The sequence below is a fragment of the Mastigoproctus giganteus genome, chromosome 8, assembly GCF_048544385.1.
Source record: "Mastigoproctus giganteus isolate SK-2022 chromosome 8, ASM4854438v1, whole genome shotgun sequence".
Taxonomy (NCBI): domain Eukaryota; kingdom Metazoa; phylum Arthropoda; class Arachnida; order Uropygi; family Thelyphonidae; genus Mastigoproctus; species Mastigoproctus giganteus.
Genome location: NC_143582.1, coordinates 195,442,208 through 195,466,446, shown reverse-complemented (window position 1 = coordinate 195,466,446; position 24,239 = coordinate 195,442,208). Strand labels below are relative to the sequence as shown.

Sequence of the window (24,239 nt, the reverse complement as noted above, 5' to 3'; positions counted from 1 at the left end):
AAACCCCCTCCCCCCCTCCTTTTCTTATCAAGTCGAGTCGATAGCGTTCTGCAGTAATGCGCAAAGTGCTATTTCCGTCAACATAAAGGTCACGTTTGAATTCGACACAATGCTGGTAGGTTATCGCAATGGAAAGAGTGGAAGCCGTTGGAGAAAAAGAAGTTCTCTCCTAGGTCTGTTATTATCTGCAAAAACAAAGATTATATATAGAAAATAAAGGCGTGTGCTGTGCGAATATAGAGCTAGAAAATCGAATTATTAATTCCATTTTCCTGGTTGGATTCTTTCTCTGTCTGCTTGACTTAAAGTCATTGGTACTCCGTGGTCCTTTATTGGTAATTGATTCAAACACAAGTATAAATGAATAAAATGCTGCCCTATTAGAGAATCCAGGATTTAAAGGGACCGTTCCACAGAGACCTCACGATAAGCATGACCTTTGTTTCACAGTTGTCATTCAATCAATGGCAACTGTGAAACAAAAGAAGCACAGGCCAGCTGTAAGAAGATACTCCAGGAGCGCAGATGTCTGCCCTGTAGGCGAACAATTCATTCATTCACCATTGCAGACAATCATCCAAATATTCTCAGTGGCCAGAACTCATTTCCACCAACAGTACGAGTACAGCTCAGGACATTGGCCCTCAGCTGCGTTCGTATCGTATTGGTGGAATGATACTGTTAATGGTGGCTACTACAAAAAGAATTTTAAAAGGGACATACCTGTTATCAGAGACCACGTTCCAGAATATATAAAACTATATTTTATAACATTACTGCTCCTTGCCGCAACTCAATGTAAATACATTGCACAATCATTGAATGCAGGTTCGAGTATGTTAATGATTAATTTTTATCAAATGGTGTACTGTTTTATTTTTAGGCGAAGAATTTAATGCGTCCCCAAATCTGATACATATGGAGGCACTCTTTTAATGGTTGTATCTAACACTTAACCCACTGTCCACCATGCTCTCAAGGAGGAAGAACCTATACTCCCTCTCTCAACTGATGTACTGATGTACTCCCAACTCTACGCTACAACCGAGAATTAACTCCAACTACTGTGGATCATTAAAGAATTCAGCACAGTAGAGAAAAGATCATATTGTTGTCATGTTGATCAAAAGATCAACTTACACTTTTTGCACCAATGGCAGGATGAAAATGTGGCGTGACGATATGCATCCAGACTGTCTCGTGTTGTGAGAATGGTGGACAGTGGGTTAGATAGAACCCTAATGGACTACCTATTATATTTAGGTCACCTGAATAATTAAATTCATCTACCGTGCTGTGTGTCTTATGTCTGTTAATTGTGTGTGTTCTATGGTCGATTTGTCTGTTTTGCTGGACGAAAACCCCCAGTTTCTGCCGGGGAACCTTGCTATCTACGCCTGAGACCGACTAACTCAGCCAAGGAGTGAAAAAAGCCCATTAAAATTCCTCGCGTCATCTACCATAATGGACTCAGGTCATCTCACTGGAAGATTCCTCTTCTGATGAAAATCAGTCTGAGCGCGACGTTCTAGACCTTGATGGTGGTCCTTCACTTCGCCATGGTTGCTTCCAGGAAGTGTGTCATTGTTGAGTTAACCTTGTAGAAATTCAGTGTAGATATCAGCCACTACGTCGCCACAGCATTAACCACAGTAAACGACCGTGCGCATGGCATCTAGTGTTACTTCGTTGTAATTCGCCAATTGAGGTGGTCTCTGACAGGCTTTGTGCATCCAGTGATTCCCCGTAGTTATTGGAAACGGCACTGCCACTCTTTACCTAAGCCATCACTTTAACCTTGGGGAGGTAGATCCGATGAACCAACTTTCGCGATTTTTTTTTTTTTTTTCGTGGAGAGATTCGAACTCGAGTATGTCATATCGGTGGTCCGGCGTCATAACCACTGGACTAATCGCGCCGCTTTACTATTATTATTATTTAACATATTTATTATATTTAATAATAATATAATTCAAATATCTATTGGTCATAAAAATATAATTCCACTTAAAAGACGTTTATCTACAAATTAAAAATTAATCCGAATATTTATAAACTGATAAGCAATTAAATAAAAACTTTAATTTAAGAAATTAAGAAACGACTAAATTAGTTTTTTTTTATTATATAAAACTTAGCCAGACTAAAATTATTCCTATACTAGTATTATTTTTAATAGGATACATACCTATGTGATAAGAATCTATCTATATATCTTATTTTATTATTTAGTATTTTTATTAGATAAACAATTAACCTTCAAAACCGAGAATTGGGTGTTTGGTAAACTCAGATATAAATAAACGTAATTGACTGAAAGTTGTTGTCCAAACAATGCTGAAGTCTTCACCTGAACAAAGATAAGACGTATTCCCCGAAACGTATTTTATAAAATTCTCTTCAACGATACGCGATCTTTATATATGCACACATATAGCTTTGTCAAAACCATTCCATGACTGTGTATTTTCTCAAATTATTTACGCCTGAAAAAGCTTTCGAACATTGTTTTAGCTGCCTGAAACCTTCGCGCTCAACTCTATTCACAGGTACACAAGGATGACAGAAAGTTATTACTCCATGAAAACAAATGTCAGATATGATTTCTTCGGCTACAACGTTCCCCTTCACTACGCCCAGGTAAGGAAATTTTTCAAACTTTAGATACTCCCCGATGATTAAAAAAAATCAAAGAAACTGCGCATGCGGATATCAGAGTTTGATTTCTGCCTGTAAGAAAAATGTCCAGATACATGGACGAAAATAATTCTTCAGTGACATCAGAAGAGATATTTCAAGAAAACAAAAACCACTCAAATAGCGTTGCTGGGCATGTCAAACATAAAACAAACTTCGGCAGACTGACTCTAAGTATTATTCTAAGACATCACCACCAGTTTAACTGTGGCTTCAAGGAGATAAAGCTTGTTTTGTCTATATTCACTGGTCAAAATATTAGAAACCTTTTCTCAGATTGGACCATCTGGTGAGTTAATGGAGACCTCTAACTTTTAGGTGTTCTTATTACAAAATGCATAGGTACAATACCACTCCTCCCATCCTATACCTAAGCGCTCCATTACTACTATAAAGGCGGATATTCTATAACCATAAAGTTTCAAAAAGATTACCATATTCCATTTCGGCAGGCAACTCAAAAGGCTAACTGTACAGGACTAATTTTAGACAGAATGGACACCACTCGTCAAGGAGGGAAATGGAATTACTACAGTTAGTACCCTGAATTGGGTGCTCCTTGCATTAAAGACTTGATTTCCAGCATACTTTAAACATTTCTGCAGAAGCAAAAGAATAGCCAAGTTTTTGTGTTCATTCTCAATAGTATGCGTACATAAAAAAAGGTCCAGGAAAAATACTATTGGAATATGAATCTCATAGAACATTTCTGGGATTACGTGGATCGACAGATTCAGATTTTGATACTCCACCTTGGACTATTGCAGATCTACGGAAGGCAGTCCTGGTGACATGGTACCATATACTTCCTGCAGCGTTCAGAGGCTTCAAGAGTCCATGCCTCATCGTGTGGTGGCTCTACTGGAAGCAAGAGGACGAAATACCCACTATTAGAAAGCTGGCTACAACGTTTTGCGTATAACTACACTATAGAACCAACGCCCAACGATTACAAGCACATAATCTGATATATTTTTCAATAAAGTTAAATTTTCAAAAACATTTTATTAACAAATTAAAGACACGATCAACCAGTTTAATTCAATGGCTAGTTTATTTAATCATTAAATTTCCTTTCTGGGAGCATACTGTTTTATTTATATCTCTCATTTGTTTCATTTTATTCAATTTTTCTGATCGAATAGTGCCACCAAATGCGGCATGAATCTCATAGAACACTTCTATGAGATTCATAACAGTTGTAAAACTGTTATTGATCAATCTAAACTTGATTTCGAAAGAGCTTAGGGCATAAAACTTGCTCCTTGGCCATATGTTAGTCGAGCATTTTGGTCTCTTGCCAAGGCTATTAGCCGAAACTTTTTCCCATTTGCACACCCACCTCTGTTAAAACCTCATGGTTCTATTGTCACCTCAGATAAAAATAAAGCTGACTTATTAAAATAAGACTTTTCTTCTAACTCTTGTATCGAGGATATTGGTAAATCACTTTCCAGCATTCAAAATCCAATCCACTCAATATCTACCATGGTCTTCTGACAGAAAGATGGTACATGAATTCTGAACAACTTTCATTCCAAGAAAAACTTCAGGTGACATTTCTCCATTTGTTCCCAAAACCTGTGCTACTGAGTTTGCTTCAATTCGTTCTCATTTATACTTTTTTCTCAAATTACTTTGGACATAGCAGTGATGAACACGGTGAACGTTTTCAGCAAGATATTGGTAACATGAAGAAACGTTACCATGAAGGTAGACGCCCAGTAATCTATGGTTAAATACTTATCAGAGAGGCTCCCGATCATTGCAAAAGAAAGGCAAACAAAAAAAAAACAATAATAATTCACTATATTCTTATGCCATTTATTGCAAATACTTGTTAAATTTTAATTGAAATTTTCAATAAGCGTAACCTGCATTCCTCTCTAAATCTGTGGATGTGTATCTATTAATATTGAGTTCATTTTTCATTAGCAACACACACCTTGTGTAGGAATAGACTGGACTATTCTATTCATCCTCATTTGGAGAAAGCAACATGAAGCGATGAGCCTGGATGTATTGTTGGTATTCAGTAGGGTGGAGGCGGTGATGTTATGGGTTGGAGACCGTTTTCGTGGAATGCTCTAGGTCCTCTGATCACTGTTAATCAACAGCTCGATGGCAACACCTATCTTTCTATCGTCGCAGACCAATTACCCCCACCCCCATTCCTTGATGACAGACAACTCCGGCGTCTATCAGCAAGACAACGCGCCATGTCACGATGCCCAGCAGGTTGCTAAACTGCTTTCGTGAACATGACATTTTTCCGTCCTCCCATGGCTCCCAACTCAACAGATCTCAACCCAGTTGAACATCGACGAGAAAAACGACATTGGATGCTATGAACATGCACCTGACAATGTGCGAGCGTTACTGGACACGTTGCGCAACTCATGGGTACCATTATCACCGAACATCCTGCACCACCTTCTAGAGTCCATGCCAAGAAGAGTATGAGGTGCATTACAGACAAAAGGTGGTCCACAAGATATTAGGTAGGTTTTGCTAATGCAAAGCCAACTCAGTTTATATATGTATATATAGGTATATCCATATACACTCAGTGATCATTGAACTATGACCACCCCATCAGTAATGGACTATGCCGCATAGCTCGCAATATAAAAAGATAAAAAACAGACAGCCTCGTACGCTAGAGCAGTGATAATTTGAATCTCGTCATGCAAGTCAAAGTGATAAAGTAGCAATTATGGGACGTAGTAAAGGTAATACCGAGTTTCAAAAGGGTATGATTGTGGGAGCTCGTGCGGCTGATGTTTCCATATCGGAAACGGCACGTCTTGTCGGTTACTAAAGGTTCACTAATTAAGGCGTACAAAGAATGGTATCGAACGTGTCAAACCACCTCCCGCCGACAGGACTGTAAGGGAGTATGCAATGTTGATGTTCGTAGTGAGTAAAGGGGGCAGTGCGTTGCGCGGTTTCAACGTCAGGTCACTGTGCGACAGTTGATATCGCAATACAATATGGGGAATGCAAGAATAATATCCCAAATGACACGCAGACGACCCAAGGGACACCCTCTCCTCACCACTGAACTATCGTGAACTGCGAATGCTGTGGTGCCGACAACACACTCGTTGGACACTGTAGGACTGAAAACGAGTGTGCTGGTCGAATGAGTCCAAATACCTGGTGCAACACGAGTCCATGAACCCGTCTTGCATGGTTCCCACTGTCCACGTAGGTGGCAGTGGTTGCTTAATATGGGGCATGTTTTGCTGGGAAGAACTAGTACCCTTTGTATGTATGGACCAACGTTGCACTGGTGAGGTCTACCAGTAGCTCTTCAGGTACAGCGTCTGCCCCAAATAAAAATAAAGGGCCTGACCATCAAACTCACCAAGCAAATGAAGTACTTAGGAGTTATCTTAGATAATAACCTATCCTTCATACCCCACCTAAAACACATAAGAATGAAAATAAGAAGATACTCAGCCCTAGTGGCTAGGATTACGAGCAAGTACTGAGGATTGAAAAAACGAACCCTAATGCTATATTATAAGACAACTTTCATCTCAGCAATAACCTACGAAGCTGCAGTATGGTACACCAAAACATCACTAGTAACCAACGAGAAAATCCTGGATACGACACATAGGACCATCCTATTGACAACCACACGAGCTTGCTGCACGGTAAGTACACCTGCGCTGCAGGTGCCTGCTGGAGCGCTCCCCCTGGATTTAGAAGCTGTGAAAGCAAGACTGCTCTACCTGCACTCAAAGGGAGTGGCCGAAAATCACCAGAACTTCGCAATCAACCCAGCAAGCAGTCAAAAAACGGAAAGAGCCCGACTACAAACCTACCTCCTTCAGAAGTGGCAGTAAAGATGGACAGAGACGACAAAAGGTGAGATCACTCGTAAATTCTTTCCAGAACTGAACAAAATATACCAAAGGCAACCGGGCTGGTTCTTCCTGGGCTTACACCTGACCTCGTTACTCACAGGACATGGACCTTTCAACCAGAAACTGTTCGGCTTCGGCCTCACGGATGACCCAAATTGCACGTGCGGGGAGGTCGAAAACTGGGACCACCTGCTTTACGACTCCCCACAATACGAAGATCTCAGATGCACCCTCATCACGAAAATCCATTACCTTCCCAAAGGACTTGAACATCACTTCATTGACAGAGTACCGAGCACTTTCCCAGTACACACAAGACCTCTTCACAAGGAGAAAGGTGTTAATTGCCATACAAGACTGATAGTACAGTAACATAAACAAATCGCATAAAACAGAGACAACCTCTGGAAAAGAAAACTATGGAAAAAAAAGCAAATGAACGGAAAAGAAAAGAAGAAGAAAAAAAAAGGACGGGGACTGCCCCATGAATGTCCCAACTTAAATCAAATGGACAAGAACAGAGACAACAAACTGCAGCCTAGCTGCCAAAGCCTTACGGGCATCCTGAAGAGGGCATCCTAGCCCCTTTCACCTTTAAACCCTACTTCCCGGGGGGACGATTCTCTCCTCTTCCCACCCTCATTTATGCTCTGGTGGGCATGGGCATGCCCCACTGAAACTTGGGGCTGCCTTCCCTGTTTTCCCCATACTTCTGTCTTTCTACCCCCAGTCTTCAGCTCCCCTCCTTCTCTATCTTCACGCTAGCGAAGCCCCCACACACCTAAATTTAAACACATCCAAAATATCTTTGCCCACGTCCCGGCCTATCAACTCAAGAGACAACAACCCCACGATTGACGCTGGTATGTGTATGCACGTTGTGTGTATATATGTACGTGATATAAATACAATATAAGAATATTTATTTATTTATTATTATTATTATTAATTTTTTTTAGGTCCTAGCCACTGAAATCTTAGGAAATTAGGTGGCAGGACCTGCCAGAGTAACTTAAGTCTACTGGGTTCCTGGTCTGCCTCCACTGATGTAAAGACTTTAAATAAACATTTTCAAAGTTTTGGTAATTGCTCCAGTTTTCCTTGTGTTAAATTAGAGTAAAATATAAAAACCAAAATAAGCACAAAACATCTTTGCAATTCAAAACGTGTATTGGATTTGCTTACTGATTCTTTATTTCAGAATGTAACTTTTATACAGATATTTTTTTTAAATAAAATCACGTAACTTTTCAAATAATCAGAAAAAAATCTCCTTTAATAAATACTGGATTACAAGTTCATCTTTTTGAACTATTTGACGACACTTACTGCCATGGCTCGAGCTAGGACACTTTTTTAGGGCTACGACTAAATATCTGATTTGATGTGTATTCCCCCCCTCAAAAAATACGACTGAAAAACACAACAAAACAATACTAACAGATGATCTTTATTACAATGACGAGCTCCTGCACAGGAGGCCTCCTGTTGAAACGAAAAAAAAAAAAAAATTAAACACAATAGCAGCAGGAATGCAAGAGGAGCTCTGGAAAGTTTCTCAGTATTGTACTCTTGATGGAGTTCGTTCTTTCTTTGGAGTTTGGAATTTGGTCATCTAACAAGATTTAGATCTCTAGCTCTGACATGGGTTGAGTGTTCTGTTGAAGGAGCAGGCGCTTTCTCATGCGTCCATGTGTGCCCAGATGGATGTATGGATTTGGCACAAAATGCGTAGCAACTGGCAGCCATCTTGGTGGTGAGGAGTTGGTGGGAGGCTCGTCAGGTGATGGTAGAAGATTTTACTAGTGTACTACGGCGATTAAATCTATGAAAGAAGAAATTTAAATTCAGTAGTGTAATAATAGTATTAATTTTTTCAGTTCATAAATGATATGTTAATTTTTAATTATAATAAGTTGAGCTCTTAAATCATAAAATATTGTATAATTGCTTAAACTGTATTTGACACGATTTATCTATTTATCTATTATTACCTTCAACTCAGCAGCGCTGGTGGTGGCGTGGCACCTGTGATACAATGTACAATGTACCCTTCGACAATTAAAAAAATTTATTAGTATCAAGAATAATTAATTAAAAATAAATAATTTTTATTCTTCATAATAATAATACACTGCCCTACCATTTATATTTACTGGAAAAATAAGAGTGTGGTGAAATCTTTGCCCTTTATGACAGCCTGTGAACCGCCCTCCACCAATTTTTTGTAAATGTCCTGCAATATTTTCCGCCATTTGACCTTCAAATAGAAGTTCAACTCTGTTTTTGGGCAGTCTCTCCTCGCTCATACACCCGATGATCCAGTTCATCCAAGAGGTTCTATAGGATTGAGGTCGCGACTTAGGCTGGCTAGTCCAACTTTTTGGCGCTCGTGTCCTCAAACCGGTCCTTCACAATACGAACGCTATAACATGGAGAATTGTCCTGCTGATACAAGTATGGGCCATCCCCGATGAGATATGACAACGTAGATAACACTTTATTGTCCAGGACGTCTAGACAAACCTCAGCATTCATGGTTTGTCCAAAATAATTAATAGTCCCATCCAAACCATGATAAACAGCCCTAGACCATCAAGTTGCCTCCGCCAAATTTCATTGGTGGGACAACACAGTCCGGTAACTTTCTACTGGCATCCGCCACATCCAGTCATGACTGTGAGTCTCGTAAATCACGCACAGTGACTCATCGCTCGAAAGCACAGCTTTTCATTGGTCTACGGTCCAAACGGTGGATCTTACACCAATCTAGACAGTATGTGGTATCAGTTGGGATTCTTAGTGACTTGTAGACGTCTTCATGACCATGGTAGCCCATATTATGCAAAGGTCCTATGCACTGTATTAGTACGATGTACTTAATCGTCTCACTGAAGGGCAGTGTGTGTGTGTACACTGCGTTAACGTCGACCCGTGTTCCAAAAAGACTATTGTTTTCACGTTCCGTCAGCTTTGGGCTTTTTCCAAATTGTTTCGTAACGGTGTCAGCACCGGTCCACTTCCATTTGCAGATCACGCGACCAATCAACGACCTAGGGATCATCAGTGCTATTAAAATGTCAACTATAGACCTATAAAACGACAGCATTATAAAGAGGATTTGATAATTTTATAGAAATCATATTCTGGCAAGTAAAAACTTGTAGTATGGTAAACTGGCGCAAATTAGGATTTCAAAAAGTAATTTTCATACCAGGTTTTGCTGATTCTCCTCTTTATTCTTCTTCCTCTTCCTCCTCTTCCTCTTCCTCTTCATACTCCTCCTCCTCTTCTTCTTGCGCTGGTGGAGGAGGAGCAGATCTTGGTGGTTCAGGCTCTGGTTCGGGCTCAGGTATGGCCATAAACTGATCAAGGTCATCTTCCTCATCATCGTAAACACGACTACGATCGATAACTTCCTTCACCTTTGGCGCTGTTGGATCCCATTTAGGAAGCTTGGATTCTCCCTTTTCCTTAAAATTCTTCATCCTATCGCTCCAGTTTTTCTCTAGGGATTGCTTGTATTGATTGTCGAATCCCTGTATAGAAACAATAGTAAAAAAAGAGGCAAAATAATTTTGGAAGTGTTGTAATTTGTATGCACGTGTAAACCCAATACCCAACTTTCTATTTTGCGTTTTTCTTTTTTTTTTTTTTTTCATATTGGAGGGGATGGGGCTGTGCCCTATGCCTTAAAGTCTGGATTAAAATCCAGACTTTAATTATATTTACATACTTCGCCTAATAACAATTTACTAAAATAATCGAATAAATATTTTTTTAAAAAAATAATAATAATGTTTAATCTTTTTACAAGAATAATAACTTTGCTAATTTTCTAATTAGGCAATCGTTTTTTTAAATTTTTTTCTAAACTACTGTAACGTGCAATACTCTAATTTAAAACCTCTATACTTTTTAAATAGGCAGGCATGATCTTTCTAAAAAAAATTGGACTTTCTAAATATCTATAGAAGAAATAATTTCAATTGTATACATGCAGCTCGGAATTCTACGTGCACTCCTTAAAAAAAAACATGCTTTTTTTCAAAACATTTTGGTTGGATTAACCGGAAAAAAAAACTTAAGGTTAAAAATGATGGATCTTTTGATTTTTCAAAATATTTTCATTAAAATACGAAAATCAAAATGCTCAACTCTAAAAAATAGTTAAATAGATCAATAAATTGTATATGTAAATTGTAATAGCATATAAAAATTTAAAAAAAAATCGAAAAACTATGCATTCTTAAAATATTGCATTGACACAAAAAAGGAACTGGAAAAATATTGGATAAAAATCTTCATGGGGATTTCGAATTCGATAGGCTTCAGTTTTCCACAGGCATCTACATCAGGGGAATTCAGGAGATATCTAAAATGCTCTGTTGTGAGGAAATGGAAGATTTATGTAGCAGATAGCACTCAAAAATGTTTCAAAAAATTCCATCCCTGATATTTGATATTTTAAACCAAAAATTAGTTCCTAGAAATTGTGTTATGAAACTGTGATGTGATATTTTGAGACCAGGTCGGCCCTTATCATTTATTTATGAGTCCCTATTGTTTAAAAGCATCAGCGACTAAGCCCATATTGCTCTGTATATAGTGTCTGTAAATTGCGTGTGTTCTGTGATCGATTTGCTGTTTACTGGATGAAAAATCACGCTACCCTGCCTGAGACCGACTAACTTGGCCACGTTGTGAAAAAGGCCCATAAAAACTCCTCACCTCATCGACGAGACTCTAACTCAGGTCTTTTGCATCCGGTGGGAGGGGGACAGCAATTCTACCAACTGTGCTACCAGGAGGGCGTTTATTTATGAACAAGACTTCATTTTTTTCCATTAGTTCCGAAAGATTTTTTAAATTTTCTTTCTTTCACAAAATCAGAAGAGAGGACAAGAAGGTATATGCAAGAAAAGTCCATTGATTTTTATTCTTTCGAAAAAAAGAATCAGAGTATATTTACAAAAGATACTAATTACAATATATTATAATTTTAGTCCCAAAACTCCTTCATGCTTAGATAAGAAACTTATCAATCATCCCTTCATCAATTCATTCACCCAATCATCAAACTACCAACATCCTGGTATTATACATATAACTGAATTATGTATAGCGCAACGTCATTTATTATGAATTAGATATCTAAAGTATTTATAGAAAAACTCAACACGAATTTCAAAATACCAAAGATGAATTCCCCGCTGTTAATCTTTTGAATAAACCATTTTTCCACTTCATTGAATTCTGTCATAAGAAATTAATCTACAGCTGTGTTCATTTTGCAATGTCGAATTTGCGTGCTGCGAAGTGGTTACATGGATTAGGAGGGGGGTATTTCACTAGGGTGTTTCACTAGGAACTTTCTTCCTCTTGCTCAATTGGACCTACAAGATTGGTCAAAGAGATGCAGTGTTGTATTCTCTATCTTGCAAACTCCTCTGACCTCTCAATAATGTAGACCGTGGCGGAGTATAAACAGATTGATTTATTTAAATATATTCGCAGATGTACTGGTCAATCATCTGCTAGTCAATCACCAAGTTTTAGCATCCATCTGCACCTAAGAATATCAAACGGATCACAGTCTCCCATTTTGGGACCTCAAATGGGTTAACTATAAATATACACGCTTTATAGAAATTCTTAAATAATGATCAAAAAATACATTTATTTTTCTTTTGAATTGAATCCATTTGGTTCTATTCTCAAGGACGGAATTTATTTAAAAAGAGATTTGATGTCTGAAATTGGAAGGTTTAAGACGAGTATGCATCTGCTACATAGGGACACCGGGGATGGGAGATTCCAAGCATAAGGATAAGGTATGGGGCATGGATGAACAAGCAGAGAAATGCCCAACATTTACATACACCATTGAAGAGTCCCTTCTTGTCATCAAAAGTCCTGGTGTCAACTCGACGTTCGTGCTTGCTGGCAACTTTGATCTTAGGCTATAATGGGCAGAAAAAAAAGCGGAGAAGGGGGAAAAAGAAAAAACAACAAAAAATAAGCACATTATGACGTCTTTACATATATATATATCGCGCGCACAGAATACTTACTCCTTCATAAAGGGACTTTTTGTCGACAAACGTTCTTCTATCAAGATTTCTCTCGTACTTGCTCGCAACTTGGAGTTTAGGCTAGAATGAGGAAAGATAAAAGGGAAGGAACAAGGGATTTATTGGGTTAATATGACTTTGGATAAAAGAGGATAAACCAGAATATGTGATGGGTGTTGCTAGTTGTGAGCTCAACCAAAAAGAAAAAAAAAACTGATAATTTTAAATCTGGAGGCTTTCTATCTAAAAGAAGAATACACGAAGTCCATCTATTTCTTTTTCTGAGAAGAAGGTATATATAAGAGATTAACAGTCTTGATTTATGTTAGGTAAGAGATTACATGTCGGATTCTTTTAAGTAAAAACATGAGATAATATTTTTTTCTTCTTATACCGGATTACTTCTTTTCTAAATTATAATTCCATCTCATTTTATTTATGATTATTTCCTTATTAAATATTCTAGAAGAGCAGATTGTGCTAAGATTTTTAATTAAGAACTTCATTTCGAAATGATAAAAGGAATTTTTCTAATTCGATTTAAAATGTGGAAACGAGTTCGTTTTAAAATATGATAAAAAGATTATTTAAATTAAAAATAATGGCCGAAAATATTCAGATTATTCTTCCAAGTTTGATAAAATATAATTATACAACGCATTTTTTTTTTAAAAAAGAAAGTTACTCTTGGCTGAGCTCAGTTAATAAGGTGGAATGGGTATTTCATGCTAAGTACGAGTCTTCTTTCATTAATATTTCCACTGAATATCACTTGTTCATTTAGAATTTTTTAAATATAAATATAACTTACTATATTCTATGAAATTAATACAATATAAAGTAATTTGTAAAATTTATAAAGCATTTAAGTCATAAGGATACCTTATAATTTACAAAGACACGAAATACTGTACAATGGTTAGCCCCTTGATTAGAAATGTGTGTCCTGGACCTGGAATGCTCATCTGTCAATAGGATTTACGAGGTTCCTCAAGGTGTGAGCAAGAATACTGTACTAATAGGCAGTCGCCAAATAGTCTTGAAATTATTACCAGGATGCAGGCAGAGGATTGTGATGATGAAAGGATCTGGAAGTGTGCAGACCTGGGCAGATATACTCCATCATCTGTTCATTCATGTATCACATTTGATATGATACATGAATAAAAATATTTCCCGGTGTTCCTCATACGAACATCACATGGAAGGTGACATAAATAAGTACTGTCCTCCAAGAAAGTATTCAGAAACACATTGATTGTACAAATTACTGCCACTCACTTCAACAACGTGTCGGCTGACCGCTATACCCTCCTGGCCAGGTTTCTCCCCCATTTTTCCTGCAGGACAGCGACTAGTTGAGCTACACTCTTACGTTGTGTTGGATTAGCCTCCACCAGATATTCCAGTTCATCCCATAGGTATTCTATCGGACTCAAATGGAACTTCCCTCGAATCATTCCAACTTTTTACATTCATGTCCATGAACCATTCTGAAATAGCATTGGCGGTATGACATAGGGATTATACTGCTGAAACACCCTTGGGTCTGTGCCAAATAACTGTCACATCGTAGGAGCATGGAACTGCCCACAACTTTAAATTAGGCATCGGCGTTCATGGTTCCCTGCACAACCACCAAAGGTCCTAAGCCATACAATGAGAAACAGCGCCGTACCATAACCTCTATGAACTCTATTGGTAGCACAATGCACTCCAGCAGTAGACGTTCTCCAGGCATACTCCATACCACACCCGTCCACCTGATTGGAGTAGGGTGTAGCAATATTCTTCGCGCCGTAAAACCGATTTATACTGTTCTATAGACCAATTTCGACGTTCATTTCAATAAGCAAAGCGAGACTGCTGATTGAAGTTGGAAATATTTGACTTATGCGCCGTCGCTCTTCCATAAAAACCAAGATTGTGGAGCATCATACGCAGTATATTATTACGAACCTCAAATCCTGTTGACGACTTAAACTCCTGGTTGATGTTTTTCAGAGATGTCTGAAAAAATTGTCACACTACCCTTCTAAGTAACCTCTGCCTAGAGGAGTGTGATTCCGTGGTCTTCTTGTATGTTGCGGACGGTAGTGATACCGTCACGATTCTTTCACGAGAACATGACTAAAGGTCGACTTTGAATCATGCGTGACACCCGACAGTAATTCCCAAATCAGTCAGCTAGGTTCTCTATCATGACAAGAATAACTGATTTGCGTGGTTCATACTCCATTTTGAGTTTTTCCTAGACTTAATCACTTGTTTAACCAGGAAGGTTCAATGGATACTTTTTGGAGGGAATTATAAATAAGATTCCATTGGTGTATTTTTCAGAAAATCACCTTAATGGCTTTTATTCTTAAGTGATTTTATCTGTCCGGTATGGTTTATAAATGCATTTCAAATAATTTGAAAGAACACTTGAAATCAAATTTTAATATTTAGCGGTTTTATTTAATTATGAAATTTTTAGTTTCAGAATAGTTCTTGCCAACATTTGTAAATTAAACATTAATTCCAAAAATTAAGACTTGCCCATTATGTTTATTAAAAGTTAAATTTGAGATCGTTAATATTCGAACTGGATAATGTCCAAGTTTTTGTTTTTTAAGTTTCTTTCTAATAAGGTCGTTCTTTATGCAAATTTTACGAAAGAGATTAATTTGAAAAGCAGGCTGTCTAATTATGGCCGAATTGCTTCCATGCTTCTCTTTTGTCTCAGTCCAGGATTATTTTTCCAGATACGTTCATTAGTGAAATAAATTTGTAAGAAATCACACCATGGGATTGTCAAAAGAATAACAAAAGCCTGTATGAGAAAGAAACGTAAATGGCATTTACAGTTTCATTTATTTTCCGACATCAATTAATAAAATTATAATTTAAGAAGCCGAACAAATATAAAATTCGAAATTTAAAATTAATTCTATATATTCAATTTTATTATACGAATACAAAAACCTCTTTATCCTTGGTTATCAAGGGGCTCCTGTATATTTGTTGTTGTTTTTTTATCTATTGAGATCAATAAAAGATTTTTAAAAGACTTAAAATCCCTTAAGGTTAACTAAAATTTTCTAAATTATTTGTTTAATTAATTTTTCGAAATAGTTTTACATAACCTTCCTTCAGAAATAATGGAAATATCCCTGGATGTTATTTTAAATAATGAAATCACTTCTTACCGGGTATTTTCCCATCAGGGCTCTGAAAATAATAAAAAAATATATATGTATTAAATATTTTGCAACATTATATCGCTTCTGTTAATAATTATCAATTTTAGAAAGGTAGTTCAAACACAGATGAGAAATTTTTATATAAAATATAAATATATAGTGTAACTAGTCCAGATAATCTTTTAATCCAAATACTGTCATTTTTCTGCTAACTCCAAATTGCATTTTTCAAGCAGCCTTTCGCATCCCTCAATTTTAAATTTCATTTCAATCCCTCAGGGTATTCATATCCTGTATGTAATCCCTTAGCGTACCCTTGTCAGATCACTTAGGGTTTTAATTTCCCCTGTCAGATTGTTCTATCCATTACCAAATCCCTCAGGGTATTCAGGTCCCGTGTCAGATCCTGAGGGTAACACACGGTTTGAAGAGGGGCAAAATTTGTTATGGTGGTGTACCATAGAATACTACTATGATACGCCACCAGAACAAGCTTTTTTCTATGATGGTGTACCATAGTATTCTATAGTACACCATCATAGAAAAAAGGTCACTGTTTGGTAATTCTTATACAACCAAGATGTCATACAAGATGCTCGAAAATATGGTCAATGACATCAGTACGGCGTATGATCCTCCAACGGCTAAAGAGACCTGGCAGCGGTGAACCATGCTCGAGATAAGGGTGTCTATAAGGTTCTGTGGCAACAAATCCCATTCTTCCATCAGCACAGACTCAGCAAGTGACCGAGGAATTGGCTGTCCTGTCGGCTTGCAATGCGACGCCCAAGGGCCACAGATGTACGATCGGATTTAAGTCTGATTATCGTGATGGCCACACGGCTGTCATTGGATATCTTCAGTTCCAAGATATTCCTCCACCACTTCAGCTCTTTGTGCAGTGGCGTTGTCTTCGATACTGTTGGCAATAAAATGTTTGTGTAAAACATTTTGTCGATCAGTGTAGATAAAATATTCACAAAATCATACCATTCCTCTACGTTCACGTCCTCTACCTATTTTAGCGTGGATATTACATATAGTACAGTTTCATTTGATAATTTGTCATTTTAATTTAACCTTTCAAGCGGAATCTGTTGTTAGTTTTCGTTTCTAAGTAGAGAAGATGCATATAGTTAATTAATTATTCAATGTAACCTTTGCATGATTTTAAAGGATCGATATTGTTTTCTCTTTTGCTTTCTGATGGTCTTAGACCATCGAAATAGTTGCAAGCTGGATTTAATTTCAACACCGCTAACTGAATTTTAATTATTTATTTTAATTTTTAATTAAATTTTAATTGTTTTTTCATAGATTCATCCATTTCAACACACCACGTACGCAATCAAATAAAGATACCAATACATCTTAATGCAGATTTTCTCAATTTCAAATAGCAAAAATAATTCGGACTAAAATTTAACAGAAGAAACTAAATTATGATTCAAGATAAGAATTCATTTTTAATGTAATTAAAATTAAATGAAATGTAAAGTAATTTAAAGAAAAATTGAAAACTTTCAAAGAATATTTCACCCCTCCAATTTTTAATGGATATAAAATTAGTAGACATCAGGATTTTATCTTTTAATATAAACATATATCTTTACTAATAAAATCGAGGCAAATACTTAAATTTTAATGAAACTGTATTCTTTGAAACTATGAAACTTACTCTGGGTCCAGACCTTTCTTCAAGGCTTTGCTTCTGTTGATTTGTTTTTGTCTCTCAGTTAGCTCTTTCAACTAAAATGTAAACACGAAGATTAATAGAATTAGAATTGCATCTCTTAAATATGAATGTTTCTTGAACAAACTTAAAATACGAAGATAAAATTTACTACAATTGCATAATCGTCAATACAATAAAATCCCGTTATAATGAGCTTCAGGCAGCACAATATCCACTACCAATTTCTTAAATGCTGAACTCCAAGTAATCCTCCAGTGGAGCAAATACAACTCAGTTGATTTCAATCCTCCTAAAACTCAGTCTTGTCTTATATCTCATAAAAAGGATTCTTCTGCTCCTATGCTAATCTTTGGTGACACTCCGATTTCTAGTCAAAATGATATATCTCTTTTGGGGATTATCCTGACTTCTAATCTCTCTTGGCACAAGCACATTACAAATATTGCTTCCTCTGCATCTAAACATAGATGCAGAGGAAGGGATATATAGTAATCATAAACAACATTTTAATTTAAATAAACTTATTATAAATCACTTACATCGTAATCTTGTCTTTTCTGTCTCTCCTCTAAATCATATTTCTCACTCTCTAGGGCCACAATTCTCTCCCATAATTCAGCGCACTTGCCTTTCAGATCATCTCCAGACAGTCCTTCAATGGCCAAAGGCTTTACTCTAACGCTTAAGGCGTATTTCTTATCTTCTTCCAGTTGCTCCTTGGTTTTGAATTTTTCGTTCTCGGACATCCCAATCTGAAAATGAAAGCTTTGTAAATCGCAATAAAACACCATTTTTATTTTTATTAAATTTGAAATTCTTGTTTATTGTTGTCTCTAATATATCCTCTGATATTTAAATCAGTTACCGTTCAATATTTTGATTACATATACTATCTTTAATAAATAAATAAATAAATAAAAACAGTCTGTGGAATTAAGATCTATATTCATAGTGTCCACAAATTGACTGAACACGCATTGTTCTCATTAAGATATTCAGAAAATAACATTGTATAAAGTTCTAACACGGCTGAATTTTTAATAAACATAAAGTCAGAACACACCTTTCGATTAATTATATAACAAATAGTAACTAAAAGAGGTTTAATTTTTTTTTTAAAAACTGTTAAAGATTATCTGCTTGATGCTTCCTTTCTCATGTCTGTATTAGTTGTTCATTTGTTTATATTATTTACACTGAGTGATCACTGAATTATGACCACCCCTATGAAAACTGAAAGCATTGACCACGTGAGGTACGAGAGTGCTGAGTTAGTCGATCTACGTAGCCAAAATAAGGTGTCAGTGGTTCAGTAGGTAGTAAAATTCCGAGCGTGATAGGTAAAAGGAAGGATTTCTGAAACTTTAATAAAGGATAGATTGTCGGTGCTCGACGAGCTGGTGCCTCGATTTCCCAAATAGCTAAACTAGTGGGGTGTTCGAGAGCCGCTGTAGTTAAAGTGTACCAGGACTGGCGTCAAAATGGTCAAACAACGGCCCGGAACAATATCTGGCATGACTATGCGTCGCACGTATGGGCTATACCAGCAGACAACCCCTACGGCATCCTCTCCTAACCATCGGCGTAAAAGATTCGCCTGGTGCAATGAGCATGCAAGATGGACGTTAGAAGACTGGAAGAAGGTGTGCTGGTCGGATGAGTCGCGTTTTTTACTCCACTTTGTGAATGGTCGTGTACGGATTTGGCATCAACAACACGAGGCTCTTTATCCTTCATGCATGGTGGAACTTTACAAAAATGACTATATTTTAATACTGCTTCTTGCAATACTTGTTAAAATTTCATTAAAAATTCCATTAAGCGTAACTTGAATTCCTCTCTCTTAATCTATGGGCAGTATCTGACTTCACATTTTGATTCAGATCATCAAAATCAATGAGATGTACCATCTTTCGGAAGAAAATAAATCAAAAGTTTAGTCCAACGTAAAGCTAATAAATTACTTATAAATACTTGTAAAGTTCCTTACATCTTCAATAAGATCTAAGGATTATTGAACGCTGCTTTACCCTTAAAACATTAACTATGTCTTCCTTTAAACAGCTGTGGTTTAATCAGAGATGGATATGTAGCTTGTACTGTATAAATTACATAGAAAACGGCTTGGATGGATTTTAAGATAAATAAGATATGATTGGGGAAGTAGAATTTAAAATACAGCAACAATTGCTAATCGCCATTTAAAGAAAATTCTCTTTCTCTCTTGAGAAAAAGAAAGGGAGAGAAAGACGGAAGCACTATTGTTCGAAACTTTCGTTTCATTAATAAATTAGCGTCTTTTGTATCTAACGACTTGTTAAGCTACATTATAAATATTAATGATCCAATTAATTAAAGCTAAAACATGATCGATAGAATGCAGAAATAAATCCTTCATACTCTGCTAAGGTAGCTGCGTACAATACACACATTTAAAATATAACTGGAGTATTGCCATCTACTTACATCTGACTTTTTCTTGATGACAAAGTTTGGCCCTGCAGTTTCTTCTTTCTTCATGGCCTGCAGCATAGCCTGTCTTTTCTTCTCTGCCTCCTCGAGTCTTTTTCTTTTAGCTTCCGCATCCCTTTCCTTCTTTTCTTCCTATAAATAAAAAGGTAAGTAATGAGTTTGTGAAGATACGATTAGTTTATCATGTATCCCAATAAGGTCAATGAATTCATGACCAGAGAGTAGCTGGGTGCCGTCTCTGACCCAACGGTGCTGGGATTTAACTTTGTTGGAGGTGTTAAGGCCTTGACCATCACAAGATCTGTGAAGAAGGTCTTGCCACCTATTCTTGATCTTGGTATTTGTGTCCACAGAATGGTACCATCTTTAATTAGATTGTTGCTGGCCCTTAATTCATTTCTGACCAGTGCCATGGTAAGAGACGAGAAGTGTTGTAGTCCCAATAGCCGATTTCACTTAAACAGTGGAATTATCTAACGAAGAGAAGCTATGCCAAGCCCCTGTCAACCGCATCAGCGTGGAAGTATGTCGTAGGTACATCCTTAGGCGGCTCTAACTTGTAAATCATGTTTGCTTAGTTGGTCAGCAGCAATACGGCCAAACATTAATTGGTAGAGTATAGGTAGAACAAATAATCTAAGGATGAGCAGAGGCTGCTGTGGTATAAGGGGAGCCTTTCTTAGTTTATCTAATATTTCTTGCAAATTACAGCCCACCTTCGTAAGACCTCCGAGTGAAAACTCCACCCCCAGATACCTCCACATGGTCTCAACTGATGAAGATGATAACTCAGTCCTATCTAGAAATAATTTAACGTCGTAGACCTTTATTTTCTAAATCACGGCCGGACGGAACAAGAGACAAAGTCCATGATTTAGAGAGGTTGATCGCCAGACCCCTCTTCCTAAAGAAGCTGATGGCCTGATCTATTAACCTCTATTGGCCACCTTTGGTGGAAGCCATCAATAAGTCATCGGCGAAGGCCATTGCATTAATCCTCTGTCCCTACTGGTTGTTACCTACATGAGTTGTGAGCTCTTTTAAGAGCAAGTCCAAACTAAACTAAAGAGCATTGAAGGTAGATGGTCTCTTTACCGCACGCCTCTTGTACGTTTGATAATATGTTCTTCTCCTGCGACACGTAAACTTGTAGAGAGGTTGTCCTGCAAGGAAATGATCGATCAGTTGTCCTGCAAGGCAATGTCTTAGTCACCGCTTGGTAGGAAACTTGGTCAAAGGCCTTCTGGACGTCAATAGTGGCCAAGTATAGTGATCGAAGTTCTTGTCTTGAGCAGTGAAGAATGGTAAGTAATAAATGCACATCCTCAGCACCTCATCCATCAGAGGAAATGACGGCCCGCTGACGATGGTCAAAGCGGAGCACCCCATTATTCTCTTGCATGGTATCTTATGAAATAGTCTCACCACCACAGAAGCCACGATAATAGGTCGATAGTCACCAGGTGGGGTTACTCTTCTTAGGGATCAAGATTGTATATACTCTAAGAAGAGATTCAAGCAAAGTGTCCAATAATAAGAAGATATGTAACAGGTCAATTAAGACCTAAACGAGAATATTCTTTAGTTGCACAGGTGATATCCCTTCGAGTCCAGAACTGGCGGAGAGAGTGGGATAAGTGGATCTAATCTAACCGGAGTGATGGACTTATAAAGCAGTGTCATGAGCTGCCCATCCTCAGTGGAATTAGGCGGAGGAACCCTGGATCTCCAGGACTCCTCAGGAGACTGGAAGATATCAGACCAGAGCTCCTTGAACTCAGAAAATACTACAGGAGGGGAGCATCAGCACCATCATCCAAAATAGAATGGGTGCATCTCTTCCGATTCTGGGTCTTAGCATATTCCAACTTATGTATGCGCCTTGGAGATTGTTGTGTTGTGGATGTGTGCATTCAGACTATCATCATAAATTAATATTTGTTTATAAACTTCAAGTAATTATTACTTACTATCTCTCTTAGCCTTTGTTCTTCCTGTTTCCTCTTTTGTTCAAGCAGTTTCTTCTCCTGCTCTGCTCTAAATGTTTTTCTTTTGCTCTGAAAAGATAGAAATAATTTAGTAAAATATATTAAAAGCAGCTTTTGAATTATTAGCAACAATAAACACTGTAAATATTTTTGAGCTGCTCAATTACATTTATGAATGTTGATCATAATTAAAATTATGAAAAGCAGGCAAAGAACAAAGCTCGCCTTCATCACGAGTTGCCTTGGCATTGCACTATCTACCACAAAATGGCATCGCCAAAAAAGTACTAGTTTTTATAATTATTAAAAGGCTTAAATAATTGAGTGCTTTAACACGCGCTGTACAAAACCCTGCACGCTGGTCATAGTTTATTACATAATAAAAAGCTTTAATTGTATTAGTCTTTACAGTTAACCATCAATGAAGAGTTTTTTCTTTCACTTTCGATTATAAAATCGCATCTTAATATTGTGGCAATAAAGAGTCAGGCATGACAAGATAATGAAATTGTCCGTTTTATAAAGTTGAAAAATTTACCTGTCTTTCTTTTAACTTTTTCAGCTCTTCTTCTTCCTTTGCTCTCTGCTTGCGTCGTTGTTCTAAATACTCTTGCCACATGGCTTCCTCCTCCTCCTTCTTCTTCTTAAACTTCTCCTGAGGAGCAAAACATCAAAGATATTGAGTGATTGGAAATGTGTTGCGTGAAGTCAACAGAGAATTCAATGAATGCATTTCTAGCGCAATAAAATTAAAAATAATTATATAAAATAATTTTAATATTAACTATAAATTAAAAAACCCAACTTTGAAAATAAGTAAATAAATATATTGAAATCGTGATTATTTCTCTTCGAATTTATGTTTAGATCTACGAATAAGGAGTAGTTTTTTCAACCATCTATAATTTCCAGTTTCGTGTTTAAACGAAAGAACAGCTAATGAAATTAAAGGAATGTTTAAATAAAACAAAAAAGGAACTTCTAGGAATTCTTTTGTGTGGTTGACACCACAAATTAGAATTTTAGAGACGTATAGGCTTCGAGATTAATGTCAACAAGCTCATGGTACTTAATGGGGCGATGCCCCATTAAGTACCATTTGAAATGTGGACGTATAGAAGAATGTTAAAGATACCATGGACAGCAATGGTGACCAATGAGAGTGTCCTACAGAGAATTGAAAAAAAAAAAAAAAAACGGTGAATTGCTGAAGAATGTAAAAAAAAAACAGCGTATCTTGGACACCTGATGAGGAATATGCAATTCCACGGCTAATTATTGAGGGGAGAACGGTGGGAAGAAAACAGCCTGGGAGAAGACGCCTATCATGGCTAGACAACATCAAGAATTGGACGGGACTAAACATAGAGCAGCTGTTCAGAGATCCCAGAGACTGTGAAACATTTGCCATGGTGGTCACCGACCTCCATTAGGAGATGGCACACTGAGAAGAAGAGACATGGTAGCTGAGCAGTTTAAACCTTGCTGGCGCAAAAAAACAGATCAATGGACAAGACAGTCCTACAAGCCAAGAAGCTTATAAACAAAGAAACGTTTTTCCTATTTTCATGGATTCTAAAAATTAAAAATTAGATGGTTGATACAAATGCCAAATTGCTTTTTTAATATTTAAACTTTGTTTTAAAATGTACCATATACGGCATTTTTATTGATGAATCGTAGTTTAACTTCGTCCGGAGAAATAAACTTTTAACTTCATTTAAAAGCAAAACCACTTACCTGCAGAACTAAACGCTTTTATATTTAAAATTATAAATTATTTTATTGCAGGATCAAAGGGAAATAATCCTACAAAAATTATTTTATTATAGGATCATTTTCCTTTAATCCTACAATAAAATAATTGTTTTCCATTATGATTATATTATTTTTTAAAAATTAAAATAACAAAATATAATAAAAATGGAAAGAGTAAGTCAATTCTTACCTCCATTGCAATCTCGGCCTCAGTCATGACTGCTGGTTCCCTAAAAGTTACAAAGCAAAAACAAAAAATATATATATTATTTTGCAAAATCATAAATATTATAAAGCCATATTAGTTGTTCATTTTCTTTAGCAATTAGAATATTACATATCTATGTGATTTTATATTATTTTGTTTTAATCGACATAAGAACATGTTCAAAATATTTATTTATTTTTTAAATTTTATATAAAAACGTTTATTGACTTAAATATTTCATAATAAAAGTAATAAATTTTTCTGCACTTCAATGTAATAATTT

At 36.8% G+C, this 24,239-nt stretch overlaps 1 protein-coding gene across 5 annotated transcripts in view; it reads right to left on the bottom strand.

The window, feature by feature from the left end:
* Positions 1–7,746: 7,746 nt before the first annotated feature.
* The window catches only part of up (Troponin T, skeletal muscle), a 47,128-nt gene continuing 30,635 nt past the window's right edge, over positions 7,747–24,239 (bottom strand). For 4 of the 5 annotated variants that reach the window (XM_090379119.1, XM_090379121.1, XM_090379118.1 and 1 more), the window contains 10 exons: positions 23,939–23,978; positions 22,529–22,645; positions 21,973–22,059; positions 19,997–20,134; positions 18,070–18,282; positions 17,513–17,583; positions 15,841–15,862; positions 12,458–12,538; positions 9,790–10,114; positions 7,747–8,400 (listed from right to left, as the gene is read on the bottom strand). In XM_090379119.1, the coding sequence (XP_090235245.1) occupies positions 9,812–10,114; positions 12,458–12,538; positions 15,841–15,862; positions 17,513–17,583; positions 18,070–18,282; positions 19,997–20,134; positions 21,973–22,059; positions 22,529–22,645; positions 23,939–23,965 (1,059 nt within the window). In that variant the 5' untranslated portion in view covers positions 23,966–23,978 and the 3' untranslated portion in view covers positions 7,747–8,400; positions 9,790–9,811. Of the gene's footprint in view, positions 8,401–9,789; positions 10,115–12,457; positions 12,539–12,649; positions 12,731–15,840; positions 15,863–17,512; positions 17,584–18,069; positions 18,283–19,996; positions 20,135–21,972; positions 22,060–22,528; positions 22,646–23,938; positions 23,979–24,239 lie in introns of all 5 variants that reach the window. The other variant, XM_090379117.1, reaches the window with a different exon arrangement.